The 24,523-nt window shown below is 40.9% G+C and overlaps 1 protein-coding gene across 1 annotated transcript in view; it reads left to right on the forward strand.

The window, feature by feature from the left end:
- Positions 1-24,523, forward strand: part of LOC128734659 (uncharacterized) — a 106,996-nt gene that overhangs the window by 2,389 nt on the left and 80,084 nt on the right. The window contains exon 2 of the mRNA XM_053828950.1: positions 17,070-17,810. Within this exon, the coding sequence (XP_053684925.1) occupies positions 17,374-17,810 (437 nt within the window). The 5' untranslated portion in view covers positions 17,070-17,373. The remainder of the gene's footprint in view (positions 1-17,069; positions 17,811-24,523) is intronic.

The following is a 24,523-nucleotide window of genomic DNA, read 5'->3' on the forward strand; positions in this document are numbered from 1 at the left end:
GTTTTTATACGACAGACTTCGCAGCCAGCTGTTAGAGTGCAGGACAATTGCAGGGCTAGTTACTACGATCCTATTGACTCTAACCTCTAAGCCTCTCCCAGTCGGGATTCGAACATATGACCACTGGCTTATTAGGCCAGCATCATACCTCGAGACCAACTGGAAGGCGTCAGAGAATCATTAAAAATTAATTAAAGAATCACCAGATAATAATTTAACCAAAGCCTAGGTACTACATTCTGTTATCGAAACATAACCTGTTTTTTTAACAGCTGGCTGCGAAAGCTGTTAGAGTACAGGACAATTGCGGGGTTAGTGCTACGATCCTATTGACTCTAACAACCTCACCCAGCCAATTTTCGAACATACGACGACTGGCTTGTTAGACAGCATCAAATCATCAAAAACCCTCAAGGATTAGAAAATGCTCCAGAACTGTCAAAGAATCGTTAAAGAATAGCCAAAAATTTATGAACAACTATAAAGTCATCAAAGAATCATCGAAAACCCATCAAAAAATGATCAAACAATTGTTAAATTATCAAAGAATCTTCAAACTATCATCAAATTAAAGAATTGTTAAAGAATTAACAAAAAAAAATTTATTTACTCGTCGTCAATCAATCGTTGACCATTGCCAGTAATCTGCAAAGAATCGCCAAACATCATCAGAGACTCATCAAAAAATCGACAAGGAATAATCAAAGAATCATTTTTTTTTTCCTTGTTGGGGACCTTGGACCACTGCGACCAGTTCTTCGACCAGAATCATAAAAGAATCTTTGAAAAATCAATAAACTCATAAAAAATTAAATGCTCACAAGATCATTAAAGGATCATCAGAGAATCATTTAAGAATCACAGAATCATCAAAAACCCATCAAAGAATGATCAGACAATTATTAAATTATTAAACAATCCAACAATTTTTAAAGGTTTATCAAATTAAAGAGTTATCAAAGAATTATTAAAGAATTAACAAAGAATCATTAACGGGAAATTAGCAGTCATTAACTTTTCGTTGGAGAGCCCAATTTGGTAAGCAGTTTTTGGTCCCAAAAGCGGGGTTCTGTTTGAAAAAATGTAAATACGGCTTTCTTCTTGTCAATCTGAACACAGCGAATATATTTTCATAAACAGTTATTGTAAAAACAAAAAAACTGCTTTTGAAATTGGCAGAATCGGTGACTGCTAATTTCACCTTAAGTAACCTTCAAAGAGTCACCAAATAATCATCAGAGACTCATGATAAAATCGGCAAGGAATCATCGAGAATCACCACAGAATCATCAAAACATCTACAAGGAATAAATCAAGAATCAACAATCATCAAATCAATTATCAAAGTATCATCGTAGAATCATTAAAGGATCATAAAAGAATCATCAGAGAATCATAAACTAGTCTACGTCGGAATTACCATATTTTACTAAGATAATTTTCTAATTAAGTATGAGTTTTCTGGTCGTAATGACTTAGCTGGCCTAACGTCTTATGACAAGACCTGCGTAGTATAATTGGAAATACTATAATATACGGCTTTGAAATCAATGAACAGGATGCGTGGGGACTCGGAATTCGCGGCACGATTTCGCGGAGGATCTGTCGCATGGTGAAGATTTGGTCTAAAGTTAAGTAGATTGACCCTCCGTGAAGTTGGCCTGATAACTTCCCAAAAATCTATTGGCTATTGGCGATAGTCGATGGAAGATGACTTGGGACAAAACTTTTTGGGCGGCATTCAGCATAGTGATCACTCGATAGTTCTCACAATCCAGCTTGTCGCCGTGTAGATAGGGCAGATAATCTTGTCTTTCCACTCATCCTCTGAAAGTTGCCCCACTGCAAGTGTATGGTTTACTACCTCTACCCCGTGTATAAGTTGTGAAGTGTCTGTGACATTGGGTGTCAGCCATATAGATCAACATAAACTTGGTCCGTTTCCTTTCCTAAGCGGCAAGCTTTTCTGTATCGCTATTGTACCCACTTGAAATGGTCTCAAGTATCACCTTAAATCCTTGTATAAAGGTAAGCTCTACTCCAGTAATCTGTAAATCGGAGAAAATGTCTGTGACATGTTGCCGTCATTAGTCTTTAGGCTTTAGGCACGTACTCGTACATGTATGGGTTTCTGTCCTAAATGCTTGCCGAATTTTTTGGTTCTTGTTTGATGCAATTAGCTTATCAGCTTCGAGTTTTGTGAATATATTTGTACAAGTTGAAATGTTTCTGCCTGTCCCTGCTGTTCCTGTTCTGCTGAGTGACTACCCAGCTCCGGTAGATTTACTAACTTTGGAACCAGCGGTGTAAGACAAGAGTGATCCTGATTTATGCAGGGTTTATTTCTAATTCCCGTCGTAGTACGGAAAGCCACTCTAATTTTCATCGTTTCTTAGGTGAATACTCCAAAAGTTCTTGTGCTGATTTGACTCAAACACACTTATCTTCCGATCCGTGCTTTTTGAATTCACCAAAAAACGATTATTGAAGCATTTTATTGAAATTACGCAACTGACTTTATTTCTTAAATTCGTTGTATCGTTTCAAAATTCGTCTACCAAAATTTTTCATCGTCCGAACTAAAAATCACAATAATGTTTACGTAGCTAGCGCGCATGTATTTTTGTAGGACGGCATGACAAATGTTATTCTGTAAAATTTCTGCAGGTCATGCAAGTTTTCCCGGCTGCAGAATAACGACAATGCGTTGCGTGAGTTATTTTCATTTATGAATGACGGAAATTAAAACGATTAGTCGACATGTTCTTCTTCCGTCGCTCGAAAAAACGTAGAAAATTTGGTTGCTAGGAACTCTTTAATGAAAAAAAAAGCATTTAAATAGATCTCAGCTCGCTTTGATTGATCGCGTATGACTGTCAACAAACTAAAATATTAAGAAATAACTAATTTTGCATTGTTTGTCATAAAAATCGCTGATATTTTTAATAATATGTGTTGGATAGGACGGGAATAGGCAACTACGACGAAGTAGCAACATACCCTAGTTTTAAACCACCAGGCTAGCTAGTGAAGCATATGTTAATCTGGGTTCCACAGTTGTCGAATAAATTCAGTGAATTATCCTCGGTATAAGTCCTAACCTTTTACCAAAATTATTGCTGCAAGTCCAAAGAGCATGGTTTGCTTTCTGAAATTGTATACTACAGATGATTGGTCGAATTTAAAGCTGTTAAACTGTATTTTCTGTATCTTGTAAATAGTGTTATGACTGTTTTAAAAAGGTTTACACTTAGTTCCTCCAAGTTACATAATTGGCTTGTATGCTTTGTGACCTGTCCTGTCACGTTTCCGAGCATTCGGAACGAAGGTGACGGGGAGTTATCACCTCTTGTTAGAAATGTATCCTAGTATCTAACTGGCCCTAGATTGAGTTGCGTTTAAGTCCTGTGCGGCATCGGAAGACATTTGAGTTGAGTCGGCAAAGTGTGTGTCTATGATGATGCTAAGCAGTTCCTGAGAATCGGTTGTAAACTGGCCGTAGTTATTTTTAATATTTTCCTCTATAAGAATTGCTTGAAGCAGTCTGAGTGCTATCATAAAGAAGTTTACATATTTGTGTAGAGATTAGAGCTTAGAACTTAGAATCCTATTATTGCTGAACTATGACTGTTGCACTAGAGCTACGGCCAAGTTTTCGTGGATGAACCTTCTGCATAGGACGCTCTTTGCTTCCTTGGCGTGGCGTGGTGAAGGTTCACCTAGATGAATTTCACTGTATTCTGCTTTTTTGCTGATTCCATTCTTCTGGGCATTCTATCATCCCTCTGATTGGTGTGGTCTCCTGTCCTGTTTGTGTTCCTGGCTGTTTCTCGGCATTCATAGCCGAGCCTTTGATGCCTTCAGAATGACCAGCAGTACCATCAGAATATCCATAGCTTGTTGAAGGGCACGGGACCGAGGTTATTGGTATTGTCCGAACCTGAGTTCTGTTTACCATTAGCACCACTTGGGCCCCTGATATAGCCCTCTGGGTCAGTACAAACCATATTACCAGCTCGTTTAGAGTTGTTATTCCGCTCTTCATTGTGGATTGGGCTGGGCAAAATTGGTAAGGATATAACATATCGCAGCATCACACTTAATCCAGGCACTTGGCCAAACGGGACGCACCGATTCTAGCTTTTTGGGAACAACCGACCCCCCCGCCGTAGTCGCGCCTTTTCTGTCAGCGTTCAACAGCCGTTCTGGTCCTACGTGCGGTTGCGGGGAACGGGGTTTCCAAAATTGCACTCACGACAAGTACAAATTTGCTAGCCCATATCGCATCACTGAGCCACTTTGCGTTTCTAGGCCATTAGATGCCAACGCTCCTGCCTTCCAGGGACGACGCAGAACTGCCGATTCCTTGACGACCGTAATCTCCCGCGAGCTACCAGACCGAAGACAGCATGTGATCTTCTACCAAAATGTAGGTGGCATGAATTCTCGTGTCACTGACTATCGTATAGCCGTTTCCGATCTGAGCGTTGATATCATCGTCTTAATAACCAAGACCTGGCTTGACTCACGTACACTTTCTAGTCAAGTGTTCGGCTCCGACTATGAAGTTTTTCGCTGTGACAGAAATCCGCAAAACAGCCGGAAATCAACTGGAGAGGGTGTTCTGTTAGCAGTTCGTCAGGAATTAAAAGCGACTGCTATAGACAACAAGGATTGGGATTGTTTGGAGCAGACCTGGATTTCAGTTGCGCTACATGATCGGAACTTTATGCGTTGTGTATATCGCGCCTGACCGGACTCGTGACATCGCTCTTATCAATACGCACTGCGAATCTGTCTTCGCTGTGATGTGGGATGCTCCAGTCGATCAGATTATGATACTGGGGGACTACAATCTGCCTGATATAACGTGGAAGCAATCGCAAGGCGGTTTCCTGTATCCCGACCCAACTCTTTCTGTACCCCACACTGGTGCTATCAGTATTCTCGACAGTTACAGTGCCGCCTACCTGTCAGAAATCAATCACGTCGTTAACGAGCATAACCGCTGCCTGGACCTCTGTTTCTCTGTTTCAATACAAGATGCCGCACCATTCCTCTCAACAACTCCACTGCCTTTAGTTAAAGATGTACCTCATCATCCTCCGTTAATCATCTCTGTGGAAGACAACTATACTAGCGATCTTGACACCACCATCGCTGCTGTTACGTACGATTTTTTCAGAGCAGATCATCGCAGCATCGTAGCCTTCCTATTATCAATGGATTGGGATAACATGATCGTTAGATCGTGATGCCGATACTGCCCCCCAAATCATTTCAAATGTTTTGTCGTATGTCATTGATAGACATGTCCCGAAAAAAGTAAGTCGTTCCGAATCACGTGCTCCTTGGCAAACGTGTGAATGGCGACAAATCAAATCACTGAAAAGAGCCGCTCTACGAAACTTTTCCAGACACCGTACGCTCTCACTACAGCATCACTACGTTAGAGTAAATCACGAGTTCAAGCGAGTCACTCGCGTTTGTTTTCAGTAATATCGACGTAGGATTCAGAGGAAATTCAGGTCGCACCCCAAAGCTTTCTGAAAGTTTGTGAACGAACAACGCAAGGAATGCGGGCTGCCCTCCTCTATGATCTATCGCGACGAAACTGCCTCGAATTTTACAGACACATGCAGCTTATTCGCTGAAAAGTTTGCTAGTGTGTTTAGTCATGAAAGCTTTACCAGCGACGATGTCGACTGCGCTGCAAGGAACGTCCCATCGTACGGTCAAGCTCTAAGTAATCTGGGGATAAACACCGAGATGATCTCCATTGCCGCTACGCAACTGAAGTCCTCTTTCAACCCCGGGCCTGATGGAATTCCGTCCGCTCTCCTGAAGAAGCACATCTCTTGTTTGGCTAGATCGTTACAGCTCGTATTCCAGAAGTCCATCTCCAGCGGTATTTTTCCGTCTTGCTGGAAATCTGGTTATATGTTTCCTGTGCACAAAAAAGGCAGCGAGCGAGATATGGACAATTACCGAGGAATTACCTCGTTGAGTGCCATCTCGAAATTGTTCGAGCTAATCGTTTTGGAGCCACTTTTTTCACATTGCAAGGAATATTTGAGCGCGGATCAGCATGGATTCCTCCCTTGTCGATCCACTACCACTAATTTGCTGTGCCTTACTACGCACATCGTCGACAACATGTCTGCAATGACACAAACCGACGACATATATACCGACCTGTCAGCCGCCTTTGATAAGCTCAATTACGTAATCGCAATCGCTAAATTCGAAAGGCTTGGGATAGGCGTAACCTTCCTGCAATGGCTCCGTTCTTATCTAACATATCGTCAGCTGATGGTTGCCATCGGTGATTGTAGATCCAGCACATTCTGCGCCGCCTCAGGTATTCCGCAGGGTAGTCATCTCGGACCGCTCATATGTCTGCTCTATTTCAACGACGTGAACCTCGTGCTTGAAGAACCAAGGTTATCATATGCCGATGATCTGAAAATATTTTCCCGTATCCGCGCCAGCTGGATGTCTTCGCTAATTGGTGTACCTTAAACAGAATGGTTGTAAATCCAGTGCTCTGTAATATTCTTCTCACGTAAAAAAGATGCTGTTATTTTCAACTACACGCTGCTATCGAGCACTATCGAGCGGGTCGATCATATCAGAGACCTAGGAGTAATCTTCGATACAAAGCTAACATTCAGACAGCGTGTATCTTATATCGTCAACAAATCCTCTAGGACCATGGGATTCATTTTTAGAATCGCCAAAAGTTTCACCGACGTATACTGGTTAAAATCATTATACTGCTCCTTGGTCAGATCGATTCTGGATTCTGCGGTTTGGAACCCGAACTACCACAACAGTTCTGAACGAATCGAAGCCGTCCAGCGCCGCTTTCTGCGTTTTGCTCTTCGTCGGCTGCCCTGGCGAAATCCGCATCACTTACCGAGCTACGAAAATCGATGCAAGATGATCCACCTAGATACTCTCTCTACACGGAGAGATACATCTAAAGCCCTGCTGCGAGCCAAAATAGATTGCCCTCAACTTCTAGAGCGAATCGACCTTAATGTGCAGCCTAGATCCCTTCGAAATACTGCTATGCTGAGGACGTCATACCACCGTACGAACTAATATACGAGCAAATATGGGACTCTCTGCGGTCTCCAGAGGACGTTTGACAAAGTAGCATTCATATTCGATTTCCATCTATCGCGCCAAACTGTTCGTGAACTATTCAACCGCTTCTTCAGCCGGTCCAATTAACTTGTCTATCCGTTTAATTATATTTATGTGAATTTATTACTATTTATACTTTTGACCACTAGTTTTAAGAAGTTAGACCATCATTAGGGCCATGTAAGTCTGTTGATGTAATAAATAAATAAGAAATAAGGATCAGGTTTCCCATTGCTGTTCGAAATTTATGCGTGTTGCATAGAATTGATTGCAAAGTTGCGAAAATTTAAGAATTTTAATTTCTTTGTTAACCTAGTTTCATAAATTTCTAAGTTGTTTTTTCAAAAGATTGTCTAAGATTAACCCTCATTTTTCAAATGTCTTAAATTTTGCGAAATGTTTGCTAAGAGTGAGAACATCCCCGATTATTATACATTAAAAGCTTAACAAGAATAAAATGTAATTTTAAGCTTGTAAATTTTTAACATAATTTTTACGAATTGACCCATTCATACTATTGATAACAAAACCTTCACTTGCGGTACGACCGTTTTGTACCAGTCGAAGCAAAAATAATTGTGTAAATTAGGTATTTTTTCTTGTTTCTCCGTAAACTTATTTTTCGACTTTCCTTTTCTTCTGAACTGAGTCCATCCGACCGCCCAAAACGGGTTGCACAATTTGTGGGATCACTGTCGGATCGGTCGGCTTCATCTCCTCATCATCTGTCGTCTCTTGCCAGCACAGCACAGCAGCATAGCAAGCAAGCAGAGCAGCAGCAAATACATTCGAATGAAAGTTCGATCCCGCTCACATAACCGCCGCGGCCGCCGCGATAGAGAGCGAGAATGAGCATCAGATTGAGTGAGAGGCTTGCTTGAGTCGAAATCTACGAGCAAAATACTATTCTAAATTAGGAAGAATATGTAGGTGAAATATTTGAGATTTTCAGTGCGGCCCCACCGGATGCGTGTGTGCGTGTAGTACGAGTGCTGCTGCTGCTGCTGCTGACTGGTGCGTTCATTTCCGCTGGCCACTAGGCTCTGTTCGATGGCCTCCGCGCTGTGCTCTGCAATGTAAACCGTACTGTTCGGGACCTCTTCTACTAGTGAGTCGGAAGAAAACTGAATGAAACCGTCGTCGTCGTCGTCGTCGTCGAAAATGGATGTGCAATATTGAATCTGTTGTTCAGTTTGTGCCAATAGCAGGTGCCAAATTCGAGACGAACTCGACGCAGAGGTGGAAAATTTCCGGGAAAACGTCGATGACCTCCGCCCAAGTCGAGCGGTATATGTGCGTATGTGAAAAAATCGTCGTTTTTCGCTTTGTCAATTCGCAAGTGGCAGCTGTTATGTGGTGAAACCCGTGCCAGTTGGTAGTTTGGCCATTCGGGAATGCAATTCGTACGGGGAAAGATAAAGTGAAAAGTTTAGAGAAAATTTTCCTTGCCCGACTCTTGATGTATGCGGTGAGCCGTTCGTGTGACAAGTAATCAGAAAAATGATGCCCGCGCCCCATATGGAGACGAGCGGAATGACTTGGGCATAGTGCAGTGGAGGAAAGTGCAGAAAATTAGCAGGGCGGGTGGTGTGTTTGCTTGGTAAAGGAGGAAAAACGATATGGACCGAAACGCGTACATTGTCGAAAACGATGAACTGAAAATAGCAGCCGAGGAAGCTGGATGTCGAGAAAACATAGAAGAAAAGCTTGATAGGCAAAGCGAATGCAAACAAGAATCTGACAGTATTCATTCGATGGGAGTCGAGAGTGAAAAATATTGTTGCTGAGTTGATTTTCTGTTTTGGTTTGATGCTGTTGGGTTGGTTGGATGGATGTGGAAGGGCGAGATCGAACTTGGTCAAAAGTAAGTAGTAGATGTACGGCACAGCGTGCGCGGGTAGGCAGCCAGAAGTTGGCCAGCTCGAAAAACAAAACTTGCTTCGTTAGTTTCCAGTGCAAGTCAATGGCCGCTAAGAATAACACTGACAGTAGAATGTTTTTCCACTGCTCTCAACCGTTAGAGTGTGACGGTTCGAGTTGTGATTTTTACTGTTTCTGGGGCAGTTCTGTATTGTTAGGCTTTGTAAACGTGATAAGTTCGAGAAGAATGCTTTTTCGATGAAAGAGAAATAACTGGACACTAGGTCGAACATGCAGTTCCAGTCGAAACAAATGGGAGTTTTATATTCTATTAGTAAAAAACTAACTTCTACGTTTGAGTGTTCATCATCCTGTTATTGTTGAAAAAATACGGATCAAACACAAAATATTTTAAGAAACTTTCATGTCGTTTTGGAATTTATCATTTTGGATGATAGTTACAGCAATGAGTGTGCATATTTTTTGATTCTTCTACACACTTCTAAGTTACTTAACAAAAATCATAAAGTATTATTAAAAATTTAATTGATATGGTTGCAGATTGAGACCGTTAGCGGAGTCCTTCGTTGGCGAGTACCAAGCAGGTTTTCGTTAGGGTCGCTCCACAACGGATCAGATGTTTACCCTACGTCAGGTACTAAACAAGTTCCGGGAATACAATTAGCTGTTTGGTGACTTTAAGGCTTTGAACGATTCAGTCAAACGAAATGAGCTGTGTTCTATGACTCTCTCAAAAAACCGTACAAAGAGTGACAAAGATAGGTCATTCTGGTCACTTCATGAGTAATAGCGAGAGTTTAAAGAGTACTGTTTAAAGCTTTGCGAGTACTGTTCGATGGCCGAAATGTTCCTGTCAAATCAATCAGTTGAAAAGGATTCAGAAAGACTGGAGACAAGTTGAGATGATCGCCATCCAAAAACAGGGTAAACGACTATAACTCGTACAGGCCGATTGTATTGCTATTTTTTGCATCCGCAAATTGATTGGAAAAATGATTCCTAGGTTAGACGCCATTGCATTGGATTGAGACGAGTGGATTGTTTTCTAACACCCAATATGGATTCCATAGAGCCAAACGAAGACATGATTGCCTTGCGTTGCTTTCAACTGAAATCCAGATTGCTAGCAAGGAACAAATGTCGACTAACATTTGAAAGGGGCGGATAAGCCAACTGTCAAAAAGAACGAGTGAGAGTTCAGTTTCCTATGCTGCTCCAGCAAAAAATAACTCTCACTCGTTCTGTTTGACAGTTGGCTTATCCGCCCCTTTCAAATGTTGGTCGACAAATGCCATCTGTGTTCTGAGACATTGAAGGGGTCTTCGATTAAGTTTCAACTGACGTTCTTTCGGATAAACTTCACCGTCAAGGATTTTCACCAATTTTAAACAATTTTTACATAATTTACTATCCGAAAAACACATGCATTTCTCGTATGGAGACTTGTCAACATCACGAATTAGTTAGATAAGTCTTCCCCAGGGTTCGTGCTTGAGCCACCTACTTTATAATTTTTTTATCAACGACGTAAGCGATGTAAGCGGGATATCAGACCTGGGTTGCATGACGAAGGAGCATTCTACAATTATTACGGGTAATAATAGAGGTGCTAAGGTAATAGGTAAATATTTCTAGTGGTCGATTTTTGAGGTTTGGTGACGGAGATCCGTTATAGATATTCCGCACTTAGCCAGTGCGGAACTCGAGGGTTGGAAGGCGGGTGCGACTCTATATTTTAAAGCTTTTGTCGGCTACCGCGAACGTCCAGGTCGTGCTGCGCTCCATTTACTTTGTAGACTTGTCTTGGGACAGTGCTCAAATGCTGGGACATGTAAGATGAAAAATTACCCTGTTAAGTTGATAGCCACTAACGGTCCAAAATTTGTTTTCTTATTGGTTCGTTTGTGGTAGTTCGTTTTGGAAAATTGATAGTGGGCGATAGTGATAGTGACCGGAGTTTGGTGGGGCTGGCGAATCTTCTACTTCTTCAATATACTACATTTTAAAACTCAAGTAGTACAAAATATCCAGGGCAAAGCACATTTATAAATTCGATCTATCATTTTTCTTCTCACCATAATCATTATCATCATCATTATCATCATCATCATCATCATTTTATTTAAAATATGACATTCCGGCCTTTGGCAGAGAAATCTCAGTCAGTTCGTGGAGTCCGCGCAGGGCCGGAACGCCTCCACCTGCGAGCATAGACGTGTCGGCTATGCTTTGGGCTCTACCTGTGTTTTAGTGGGCGACATTGCCTGTCTCGTCAGGTAGAACTGATGTTTGAGGTCTCCCTGACACTTTGTTGACATCACAAAAGGGCCCAGCGCAGAGTTTTATACGCTATCAAGCGACCAGTTGGATAACCCGAAAAAAAGGAAAAATAATGGTCTTGATCTTTGGTTTGACTCTAAATGCATCTGTAAATGTCATGTAATCTAATCTAATCTCACACTAACGCAGCCAATTCTTGAAAGCATCCTGGAAAATGACGGTTACTTGAATCAATCATTTTACTTATCAACGGCCAAGCCAACTGCTCAGCATGTACTGCAGAGAATTCCAAGGAATCAAGTGGAACCAGAAATATTACCTAATTCCATTAAACTCCTTAAAATCAAGGGGAAGGAAGAAAGCGTGGACCTCCCGTACCAAACGCTTCCCATATAGATAATGATATATTTATAGTCATTAGGAGTATCTTTGTTAAAGGTTAAGCGATACTCCGGACCCTCGGGGAACTAGTAGCATTTAGAACAGAAGCCAGGCAACAATTGGCCAAGGATATAGCGAAAATAGATAGAAACAGAGAGAAAATGGATTAGTCAACCAAATATATTAGGTTAAATAATATAACACTTGAAAATAAAGTCGTGTTGTTCAATGGTTGCCTAAAACTATAGTAGTAAGCTTAGAAACTGCAAACACCACTACCTGCACCTCCTAGATTGGCTACTCAATTAAACAAATTGAAGTATGACCACGTGGAGGCGCTAGGCAGGAGCTCGGGATGGCTAGAGCTATGTCTGGCGCTTTTTCCTAATTGCCTTTCTCATTTCGTACCCAACATCTGCAAATGTCATATAAGGTATTGGATTCAGAAATGTCACCAGGGAATCAATTCTTTTCGTACAATAACCGGTACATGGTGAGGAGCTCATCTCAGAGATTTCCTATTACGAAGCCTCAGTGTGACGGTGCACAATAAAGTACGTAAATTTCGTTTTACCGACGCATCCCCGGGAGTTTTCATTCGAGGATACCGTGAAGAAGTGGAAGCAGCTGTTCAGAATGAGGACCAGCTTGTCCAGTAAACGGTATCAGGGCTTCCAACTTTCGAAGTGCACTGAGGAAGACTACGTAACGTATGCTTAAGCGATGTGAGGATTTCGATTTGATCAATTCAAATCCCTCATTTTCATCTGTGGGCTGCGTTGACTACCGGACTACTTGCCAGGCTGGAATATTAAGCAGAAGGCGAATGCAAATTGGAGCCAACAATCAATTCGTGAATGTCCTTTTGTGAGCCACACCTGTCAATCCTGCAAGAAAGTTGGGCACAAGGAAGGTTACTACAACTGCAACTCTGTGAAACCCAACAATGGAGCAAACAAAAACATGAAGAAGAATTTGAACATATTCTTTTCATTTGTATTTGTATTCTTTTCACGTTGTTTGGTTCCTGAGAAATGAGTTTTTGAAATCACTTCGAGAAACTCTTAAATTGAGAAGTTCCAGGAAAGTAAAGACCTCACATTTTTAGAATATTGTTTCTGTTCATCAGTCCTTAAACTATGCACGTGTATAAAATTTCATGAAATTCTGAGTCCTTTCGGCTCACAAAAAGCAAGACTTGAGTCGTTTTAACGACAGACTTCGCAACCGGTTATTAGAATACAGGACAATTACGGGACTTGCGCAACGATCCTACGGATTCTAGTAGCAGCACCTAGCCAAGATTCGAACATACGACGTTTTGATTGTTAAGCCAGCTTCGTACCTCGAAGCAGCTAGCCCGGGGAGTTAGTTTCTCGGCTCAAACGTGTGCAATAATTTTGAAATAGGAACGTACAAATTAAAATCTTGAGTCACATATATTGCAAGAATTTTCCATCTTTTTATTTATTTTCTCTGTGTAGCGTGGGAAGCTTGGATAAAAAAGAATAAAAGGAGATGTCCCTTGGGTGCTCTTACGCTTTGTTTGTAGAAATTAGCTCGGATTCTGATTTTTTTTATTTATTAGAGAGGCTTTAAACAAGAGAGGTTCATTCGCCAATAGATTGTGAAATAATTTATCTCTGAATATCAAATTATCAAAGGTTTAGCAACTTACTTACTTACTTAGGTGGTTTGCCGTCATAAGACAAAACCTGTTGAACATACCCAGGTAACCAATGAGCATTTCCAATGCAATTTTAAAGCAAGCCAATAAGCATTTAAGTTGCCTTAAATGCTACTTAAATGCTATTTTGGCAAAATATGCGGCTACTTTACTGCTAGCCCTCTTATAGTGCTGACAATGCTTATTTGCAGCTAGTTACCAGCTAGAAGAATTTAAATAGAATTGTGGATGCCAATTTACAACAGTTATGCAGTTAAAAAGCTGATAAACAACAACCTGCAGTATAAAACGCCAGGGATGCTAATAAACGACTGATTTACTGCTTATTTTAATGCTTATTGGTTACCTGGGTAGTTTCTCCATGTAACTCGGTTGAAGGCTACCGCTTTCCAGTTCCTCGGACACCGAGTACTCTCCGCCAGATCTCGCTCCACCTGATCTAACATTCTTGCTCGCTGCGCTCCTGGTCGTTTTGTTTCTACCGGATTTGAGGCGAACACCATCTTTGCAGGGTACTTATCCGGCATTCTTGCAACATGCCCTGGCCATCGTATCCGGCCAGCTTTAGCCACCTTTTGGATACTGGGTTCGCCATAGAGCTGTGCGAGTTCATGGTTCATCCTCCGCTTCCATACTCCGTTTTCCTGTACGCAGCCGAAGATCGGTCTTAGCACTTGTCATTCGAAAACTCCGAGCACTCTCAGGTCCTCCTCGAGCATTGTCCATGTTTCATGTACATGCTAATTGGACTGGTTGTTCTCTATGGGCTTAGCAACTTAGTTTTTCCAATTTTTGTCATTATATTGAAGGAGTAACAGGTTTTTAAAAATAAGGTGAACGTTTTCATGCGTTTTTCCCAAAAAGAAGGCATTGGGTTCTAAAAATAAAAATAAGAATTTTTTATTTTTATTTTTAGGTTTCGTATTCTACTAAGACGCTCCAAAAACTTCAGGCATTGGGTTGAAAGGTGCCTTAATTTTCAGAACAAAAAACTACTCAAAAACTTTATTTCTCCGGAAAATTTCAAAGGGAATTTCGGTGTAGCAATCGAAATAATGAAGCTTTCTATTAATAAGGTCCTTTTGTAAAGTTATATTTTAGGAAAGCGATTTTCGAGAAAATTGAAAATTTTTTCTTGGAGTTTTCTAGTGACATAGGTGAATAGGCAATGATAGAGTTACTAAGGTAGCAGATGGGAAAATTAAGTCAATTCTTATACTATAGTACGTTTAATTCACATTAATATTTCTAGCGCTCGGTTTACAGGGTTTGACGACGGATTCTCGTTATAAATACTGCGCATTAGCTCTTTGGTCTCGAGGGTTAGCAGGCGGGTACGACTCTATGTTTTAAAGCTTCTGTCGACTACCACGAACCGCCCATATCGTCTGGCACTTAATTTACTTTGTAGACCTATACTGGGACACTGCATAAATGCCAGGCAGATGAAACATGAAATTTATTCCATGGGTCGAATTCTGATAAGTTGATAACCACTGATGGCCCGAGATTAGTCTTCCTATTGGTTCATTTGCGGTTGTTTGTATTGAAAAATTGATGGTGTGTGTGCGGTTGAGGACAACCGGTGCTAACCGGGACTGACGAGATCTCCAGTTCTTCTATAATCTCAAATCTCGTTTTACGTCCACTATTAGCGGGACGTAAAAAAATTGGCTGCAAAAAAAGAGGACGTAAATTCAAATTTTGGACGTAAAAAGAGAGAACGTAGTTCAAATTTTGGGCGTAAAAAGAGAGGGCGTAATTCAAATTTTGGACAGAAAAATAAAAGTTGATCACTAGACTATTTCGTGACTACATAACCAACTATTTGACGTTATCTGATCTTGGAATTTCCAGAATCAATTCACTACTGCGTTTTGTAGGCTGTCGCAAGCTGTCTCGGCAGACAGAAATACCTCTTGGAGGTTCCGTTATAAGATCACCCTTCGGGCTTAGTATAGAAGTAATGTGCTCATCAGCGTCCAACTAGTCAACCCCTCACAGACTACAGATTACAGATTACAGAATATAGACCATTTTATATGACAAGCGACAAGGTAATGTGCTGATATTGATATTGCGCTTTCTCGTGCTGGAATTTTGACAATTCGCAGATGACCCCACGGGAAAGCAATTACAATATCAGCAATGTTGTTAGTTCGTAAAATGGTCTATTGTTTTCGTTCATCAGTCCATTTACCAAATCTCATGGAATCTGAAACTCTTTGGACCAAATCTGTACCTGCCACAGGCTTACAGCTATCCCGCTCAACTCCATCAATGGGTATGAGCGGTCCGTAAACTGTATACAGCAATCGGGGCATGCCACAGAAGACGATCATTAAGACAAAGCATATAAAAAAAATCTGTACCTGTAAGCTAAAAATCTCGTTCACGAAAAAATATCTCGTAAGAATTTTCTTTCTTTTAATTTATTTTTTCTATGTACCATAAGATGTTTGCATAGAAGAGGCTTTTAATGGAGATTTCCCATGGGTGCTCTTTTAATTTGTTGATAGAAGTTAGCTCGGAATGTAAAGTGATTTTCCATCCATGTAAAGTTTAATGGTGAACATTTTCACGCGTTTTTTTTGCAAATTTGAAACCATTCGCGGACGCGAAATTGAAGTTTTATGAAATTTTGTGAACGGGCATAGTCCACGGACTTACGAACGAAAACATTATTTGGTAAACTTCAGGTCGCATATTTCTCCAGAACGCTTCCATGTAAATTTTTCCGAATTTCCTGAACATCACTTATTTGAAACAATTATACAAATTGTTTTTTTTAATAAGAATGTACATGAGTTTGCTCAGGAATCGAGCAGCTAATCTTGGAACAAATTTTCGACAAAATTTTCCACGGCGAGGGAATTTTTCCACTTCTCTTCCGTAGCTTTCCACCACCACCGCTCGTGGAAAATTTTGATAAATTGTTTTACCCAACAAGGTACACATCATATACCTGCTGGTAGTTCGAATGTTTATGACACGCGAAAATGCGATAAGAAAATGTACTGCCTTAAAGCAACATTGGAGGACTTATCTCCAGATTTAACTTTTCTTTATCAGAATTATCATGCGCATTTAAAAAAAAGCTGAATTGCAGTTTCTTAAAAAATTGCACGTTAATTAATAGTTTTATAGATTTATATGCTATACCTTGTTATGGTAAAAACTGTAGATGATTCATCAATGCGTGCACAGAAACGTTTGGCCTACAGAAGCTGAGACTGTGAAACGATAAAAGACAGCATCATACCCGTATAGGATTCATTTAACGGGTTTGAGTTCAGACTTGTTGCAAAATTCTGGAAATTGACAATTGTATGTGTGTCGTCTACAAATGTTCAAAGAGATTGGAATGTAGAAGGTCGGAGAGACGTCAAGCTAAGAGCTAGGCGTAAGGAACGAAATCGGGGATAGAATAAAGTAAATGATTCAAAAAAATAGATGGCTATTTTGTAGTTGTGCTTTATTACTGATAAGATAAGAAATCTCGTCAGTGCGTTCTCGGTTTTTTATGATATGTACCTCTTGCTTGAGGCATAACATATGAATAATCAGTTAAATTTTCGTAATCTAAAGCCATGATTAATGCTCATTACATATCCTAGTTGGTGAATAGACTGACACTGTTTCATTATGGACTAAAGTAAATGTTTCCTTTTTTCTCCTCTATTTTCAGGCTAAGCACTCAAAAGTATTGAGCGTGTGAGCAAGAAACACTTCCAAATGTGTACGAACGCGGCAGTCGAACGTTGTCGGAACGAACCGCAGTGAAAGTTTGCTCTCTGTCCCGCGGCAGACAGAATTCCTTTTTGGCGGCTACGAATCATTGTCGCGCGCTTATCAAGCGGTGCAACCGTATTATTATTATTTTTTCTTTTGTTTTTCCTGTGTTGTGGTGGTGTGTAAAGTAGTGATATTTTAGGCTAGCACTTCCGCGCAAGTGGATAGCGACGACGCAGCGATACGACAACTGACGGGTGATGTCCAGCTGGGCACAACGGATGCACCGCCGGGCGGCGACCCTCGGCAGTGTGGTCACCTCGTGTGGTCACCCGGGGTCACCGTATCCGCATCGGCTCGAGAAAGTTAAGTTCGGCGTCCCGCTGGACGAGGTGTGCAAAAACGACATTCCCGGCCCGTTGCTGGTGCTGATACTGAAGCTGAACAAGGAGGCACCTTTTAGGAAGGACGTCTTCCGGGCGCCCGGTCATCAGGGGGCCATGAAGAAGCTGATTCACTTCCTGCAGCAGGGCCGCCTGGTCAACGTGGACAACTACTCGGTGTACACGATCGCGTCGGTGCTGAAGAAGTTCCTCCGCAAGATTCCGGGTGGCGTTTTCGGCCGGGATGGCGAGACGGAACTGTTCCAGATAGTGGACATCGACGATGAACTGGTTCAGCAGGAGAAGATTCACAAGTGAGTATAAGTACCTATATTTTTAATGTGGAGGTCACTTATCTGCTGTGGTACGGCGTAATGTACGGGCAGTTGCGCGTACTCTGGGGATTACTATGTATAACAATAATTAGTCGACGTTTGCCGAGCTTACTTAATCGGCTACGAGATAAGCCGATTGAGGCAGATTTATGAATGAAAGCAGCGAACGAACGAACAAATGAATGAACGTTCGTAAGAGGGATTAGTTCATAATACTGTTGTGACTATGCACTATGACATGTACCTAGTGATAAAGTGACTATTTACTGAAACCGATTGTTTGCATACAACATCGTTACAGAATATTTTCGGGGCATTGCTGGCAATACAACATTTCCTTTTACTGTCGCAGTCGTCGGCAGTAGACACGAAGGCGGCAAACCGCATGTGACCTGGATAGGAGCTGAGCCATGTGTTAAACCTTACATTTCTGTACAGACCAGAGCGGTACAAAAACTGTAAACAGAAAGGCGCTAAGTGGCTGGCTCACTGATGGTTCTGTTATCACACTGCCTGCCTGCTTAAGCGCTGATGTGGCAGCCGAAGTATGAGAACAAACACAAATCGTGAAAAACTACAGCTAAACTTCATGGCCGTTAAGTGCAACACTGCCACGCTGAATATGTTCCGATTGTCGATTGAACGTCGACTGAGGTTTTGGTGCCCAGTAGCGTGGGTGAATCACAATTGCACGGGGTTCGATAGTGCAGATTTTTTCTCAATTCCAGTTCCAGTTGAAACCTCAACTACGCAACTGCCCTGTTGTGCTTGACTTTATTCCACAGCAACTCTTGTTCTTCTCGGAGAACGACATAGAGCAGAGTTAGCAAACCGAGAATTTTACCAGCAAGACTGGCTAGCACAGAATTGTGTAACAACGCCCTAGGATTTCATTTCGTTCCAAACAACTCTCGCGTTGATTTCAGTGCATTGTGGTAAAACGGTGGGTCTGCGCGCAAACCGAAGCCCACGGGTGACCATCAATGAGCAGTACATAAGAGTAGGGTACAGTCGCCCCTGCAGGGGCGTTTTTACACACATTGGAACTTGCAATACAACCCGATGATAGCGGCCACCGCCGCCGCAGTGCTGCGCGCTGGTTAGGGTTTCGATGTTCCACAGCTGACTGCGCAAACCCACATTTGCCGCCCTGCTTCTTCTTTGTCTGAGAATCGCTGCGGCGCACAGCTGACCGAAGTCAGTGCTCGGGATGCCTCACTGGAGGGCAGCCGGTTGCCATTTGTGTGACCTATTGCCGGAACGTAAAAAAACACCACAGTATCTTCTTTATTGGATCTTAACCAATGTGTACTTTCAAGCATGATCTACGTCGAGCTATGCATATAAAACTAAGACATTCAAGAAATAATCTGTTTTGCTTTCCAAATGCTCCGACTGTTTAAGTTGCTTTTTATTATGCTTTCGATATAATGCAACGCGGTGTTTGGTGCAGAGACCCTTAATACTCGTTCGTTCCTAACAACTAGCGCAGCGCGAACATCGGTAACGATCGTTGACCCCCTTTTTCCTTTGTTGGAATAGGTTGAAAAAGGTTTGTTTCTTCATCGTGGTTAGCGGCGGCGGGTTACGACCGTTCGTTTAACTGACAGAACTTATTGGTGAGTGAAAATTTGCATTTTTAATTGTGCTGCCGTTACTATACTACAACCTATGGCCCGACGAAGGCACATACACCGTTTTTTGTACTGCGAGGAAGTTTGATCGTTCGAATGGGTTCTTTCTGTCTGTTGCTGTTTCAAAATGGTACAGCTGCGTATTTAAGCGTTTTAGATCACAGTCTATCATTCAAAAAAATGGTTTTGGGGTCAACATAAGTTTGCTTAGAAATTTTTGTTTTCGAAGAGAACTGACACTATATTTTTTATATCGAATATCTAGCCTAATCAACTTTCTTGAACAGTGCTGTCATCCATTAAACGAACTTGAAATTACTTACGACTATTTTAGTTGTCTAATGACGTTGTTGAAAAAACGATTTCACTATCTTGAACAGAAACTGAGACATTGACCGGGATTTGATTCTTTTCATTCGGTTCACCTACAAAATAGCTAGCGTTTTCATGATAATTCCGTCACATTCATTGAACATCTGATGTCACTATTTTGAAATGAAACCATGATGTCGAGGTTTGCCATTAATGACGAAGCAAAGCAAAGCCTAGTTGCTACATTCCGTATTTAAAACTTGACCTACTGTTTTTATACGACAGACTTTACAGTCGGATGTCAGAGTGCAGGACAATTGCGGGGTTAGTGGTACGATCCTATTGACTCCAATAGACTCTAATAAGTACGGCTAATTATACCATTCTACCGATTATTTGTAAACAACGTAAAATTCTAGTGGTATTCTGATGTTTTAGTTCTTTCGAACAGTGTTGCCATTTGATATTTTTTGTAAAATTTAAATGGTAACTAAGAAACTTCGAAAGCCCTTAAGGTCTATCTTTCTAACTTCGGATACCTAGACCAGTTAATCTAATGTTTTGACTCACTGAAAATAAAAGTATTCAATCTTGAATTTTGCTAACAATCATTATTTGGACATGTTTGCATATCATCTTAAGCGGTCAGTTCGCAGTTTGTTTCGAATCACGCTTCAATATTTAAAAAATATGATATTATCATACTGATTGTGCTGACTGGAGGGCCTCAAAATGCTCAGCAATTTTACAATTCTCTGGATGAAAAATAGATAGATAGAGGAGGGTGCTCAAGTTGACACAGTGTATACTGACACCAAAGCTGCTTTTGATCACGTTGACCATTCTATACTTATCGCTAAAGTGCAACGCTTAGGTACATCGGAGCCGTTTGTTCACTGACTTAACTCTTTCCTAACAGACCGTCATTTCTCTGTGAACCTTGGACGTACTGAGTCACAAAATTTTCAAAGCGCCTCTAGTATCCCACAAGGAAGCAATCTTGGACCACTGCTTTTCTCGTTGCACTTTAACGATGTATTACAGCACTTCCTCTCGGATGTAAAATTGTGTATTCAGATGATCTTAAGCTATTTAAGGTTCAGCTGCTGATTGTGAAGACCTGCAAAAGCTCATAAATATTTTTGAGTTTTTTTAATAAATATTTTTATAATATTTTTATTCTAATTCAATGGGAGTATCTTGTGATGAATCTGCGAGTTTTTTTTGATACCAAACTAACATTTCATGTGCATTACAGCTAAACAATCACTAAATCTTGGCTTCTTCTTCTTCTTCTTCTTTTTACAAGTTGCCTAACAGTTTCGTAATGCTTATTGGTTGATAGCTCTGTACTATACGTTGGTACGCTCTAAACATGAAACAGCTGCAGCAGTTTGGAGCCCTTACATCGAAATATGGTCCACTAGAATCTAGACCATACAACGAAATTTATACGATATGCCTTAAGGTGTTTGCCGTGCATCAATCCACTTGAGCTTCTCCCATACAAAGACCGCTGCAAGCTTCCGAGTATGGAAACTTTGGCGAAAAGGACGACAGACTTGCTTTATGGAGAAATTGATGTTCCGAATATTTTGGTAAAATTAAAGATCACTGCCCCACCGCTCTGCCTTCTGCGCTCAACAGACTTTCTACGTCTATCCTTTCGTTGGACGCACAATGTATGGACAAAACGAACCTGTTCGTGCAATGTGTGTTAGTTTTAACAATGTGTATGTTTGATTTTACGATTGGCTGTGAGGTATTTAAGTATCGTTAGCGTAAATTAATGTAATGTGAATTTTATCATGTGTTCATGCAGTATTTATTCCGAAATTGGCATGAAAAACCTACATAAATTTTAAAATTTACGCCCAAATTATTATTATTTACAAGGGCAGCCTAACTAGTTCATCGGATGACCATGTTATAGCATTATCTGGTACAGCTCATTTCGTTTGACCGAACCGTACGCCGCCTTAGAGTCAACAAACAAATAACAAATGCAAGTTGTATTCCCAGAACTTGTTCAGTAACTGTCCAGAACTTGTCTAGTAACTATGAAGGCCAGCATTCACGATCTTCACAATATAGGCTTTTTATAACGGGGATGGCCGTTAGAAAATGATGAAAGTCATAAGACAATGCACAGCGAGTTTTCCGAAAAAAGCTTGTGTTGTATTCACATCATCATTGCAACACTATGTTTGCTTATTATGATCTACGTTTTCCGGCGAAATAGAATACCGTGAACGTACCATATTCTGCGCAGTTAAGACATTTGTATGATTCTTCCGCTATTCTAAGTATTCTAGGTTTAAATTAACAACGTGGATAGCAGCAACGTGTAGTGCTACGGTCTATAATATCTGGTAAAAAATATGGGAATTCTAAGTCGACCAACAATTGAGTATATTTTTCGTTTTGTAAACTTATCCACGGTGCCTAATTCTGCGCACTTTCTTGCCCATGTTCCTAATTCTGCGCATGTTTGCTCCTAATTCTGCGCACCCAAAAAGTGAAAATAAATACTACTGCCATGCTGTTTATGCCTTTATACGCTGAAAGCACACCAAAAAATCCGACATTAGCCATTACCATAATTAATTCCATGATCTGGCCTTCTTGTGCTGTCCGGGTGGCAAAGGAGTATTGTTATCATTTTGATCATTTTAAATATTTTATTCTCGATAACGTGAAAGGCGAATTGATTCGGGTTTTCTGCATACTGAACATTACACTTTAGACTAATACCAAAAATTGTGTTTTCATATAAAAACCACTGCCCCACTCTCTGACAGCCCCTTAAGGTTGGACATTAAAAAAATAGAAGACATGGTTTCATGAATAGGCACTCGTGGGTTCGGACTCCAAGACACAGCACAGGATTTCAATCAATGGAAGTTAAAGATTCTACTTGAATTTTCTTGCCTCCATACCTCAGCTATTTGGGTGAGGTTCCGTATTCTTTCGCGCTTTCTTCGTAGGATACATTACTGCGCAGAATTTGGAACATGAATAAAAAATCTGTGCCTAAATCTGCGCATTATTGCATCACATTTTTCTAAGAAAAGCAATGCATGCAATCACTCTTTTTGTCTAAAACATGACTAAAACTAATTATTCTTTCTAATCATGCTGGGTAATTTAATCATTGCAAAGAATTTCGATCATAAATTTGTTAATTTTCTAGCAGGACAATCTTAGCGTTGGTGCTAACGACGATGTTTTCTGCCATATAAAATACTTTCAGTTTCACGTTAAATTATTTCGCTCTCAAATATTATGGCCCATTTGTAAATAATGGCGTAATATTCAACCAGTGGCGACTCGTGGGGGTTTAGCTTACCTGTTCAACCAGTGAAAAATGCAAATTAACACGCAGCTTTTTTTATCATCGCATTTCTATATTTTAATCATAAAACAAACATTAGGGGTATTCACGTAGCGCTTGCTATGTTGCGTAAACGGTGTATTTCGTGTATATACTGCCGCAATTCTGATTGCAGTTCCGGTTTCTATGGAGATGGAACTATTATGCGAGTAGCGGCTGTATAAATACGCAATACTCCGTATACGCAACATAGCAAGCGCTACGTGAATACCTCTATTATTTAAATAACAACGAAATACGACGGTTTACTAGCAAACTCGATACTGAATTTTAACTACGAACCGAAAACTTTTCGTTCAATTTACCTATTGAACCAAATTCAAAAATAACCACCTTCCTGCGATGCGCGCACAGGCCCACACCACACGCACCACAAGTGATATGCGTAAGTTGTTCAATGCTAAAGATGAACGATTTTATGAGAAAATTTTGCGAATAATGCATGCCAACCGCGCTCAATATTTTCAAATTCCCTTCGTACCAACACATTGTTCCTGGTGCTAATCTCTAAAGCAACGTTCAAACGTCGTGTTGAACGTTTTGCTCATTAGCTTCGTAACTAAATAAAATGGAATCAAAGCGCAGGCCACGGGGATATGTGGTTGTAAGTTGTTCAATGCTGAACATGAACGAGTTAATGAGACAATAATGCGCACGCGCTTTCGAATAAAAGCTGTTTCACATTCGCTTTTTATCTCTTTCTCACCAACACATTGTTCCTGGTATTAATTCAGTATCAAGAATCAACACCAGGAATAATATGTTGGTATGCTTGTGCATTGAGATCTCTAAAGCAACATTCAAACGTCGTGTTGAACGGTTTGTTCATCAGCTTCGTAACTAAACTAAATTCGTATTGCATATGCGTTGGTGCAAACGAAACCATGAACGAGTGATGAAAACAAATTTGTCGGGCTGAATTTTGTTGCCTGTCCTATGAACAGGTTGAACATGCGGACGAGTCGCCACTGTATTCAACACACATTTATAAAAAAATAACGCAATGATCATAGTTATGCACAATGTTAAAAAATACTTATATAAAGAAAAATGCGCAGAATTAGGAGCTGCGCAGAATTAGGGGCGGTCACGGTACTTCTTCTAGACTTCCTCTCCTCCGGCTCGGTCATGGGCTACTCGGCGCTAATTCGTTGCGCGTCTTGACACACACAAGTCTGTTTCAACCTGATCGAGCCATGTAACACGCTTTTTTTTGTATGCCAGAAGGGCATTGGGTTAAACGGAAACTGCGACAGTCTTAATGATCGTCTTTTGTGGCAGGCCCCGATTGCTGTACACAGTTTACGGACCGCTCATACCCATTGATGGAGTTGAGCGGGATAGTTGTAATC

The sequence above is a fragment of the Sabethes cyaneus genome, chromosome 2 (genome assembly GCF_943734655.1).
Source record: "Sabethes cyaneus chromosome 2, idSabCyanKW18_F2, whole genome shotgun sequence".
NCBI classification, from domain to species: Eukaryota; Metazoa; Arthropoda; class Insecta; order Diptera; family Culicidae; genus Sabethes; species Sabethes cyaneus.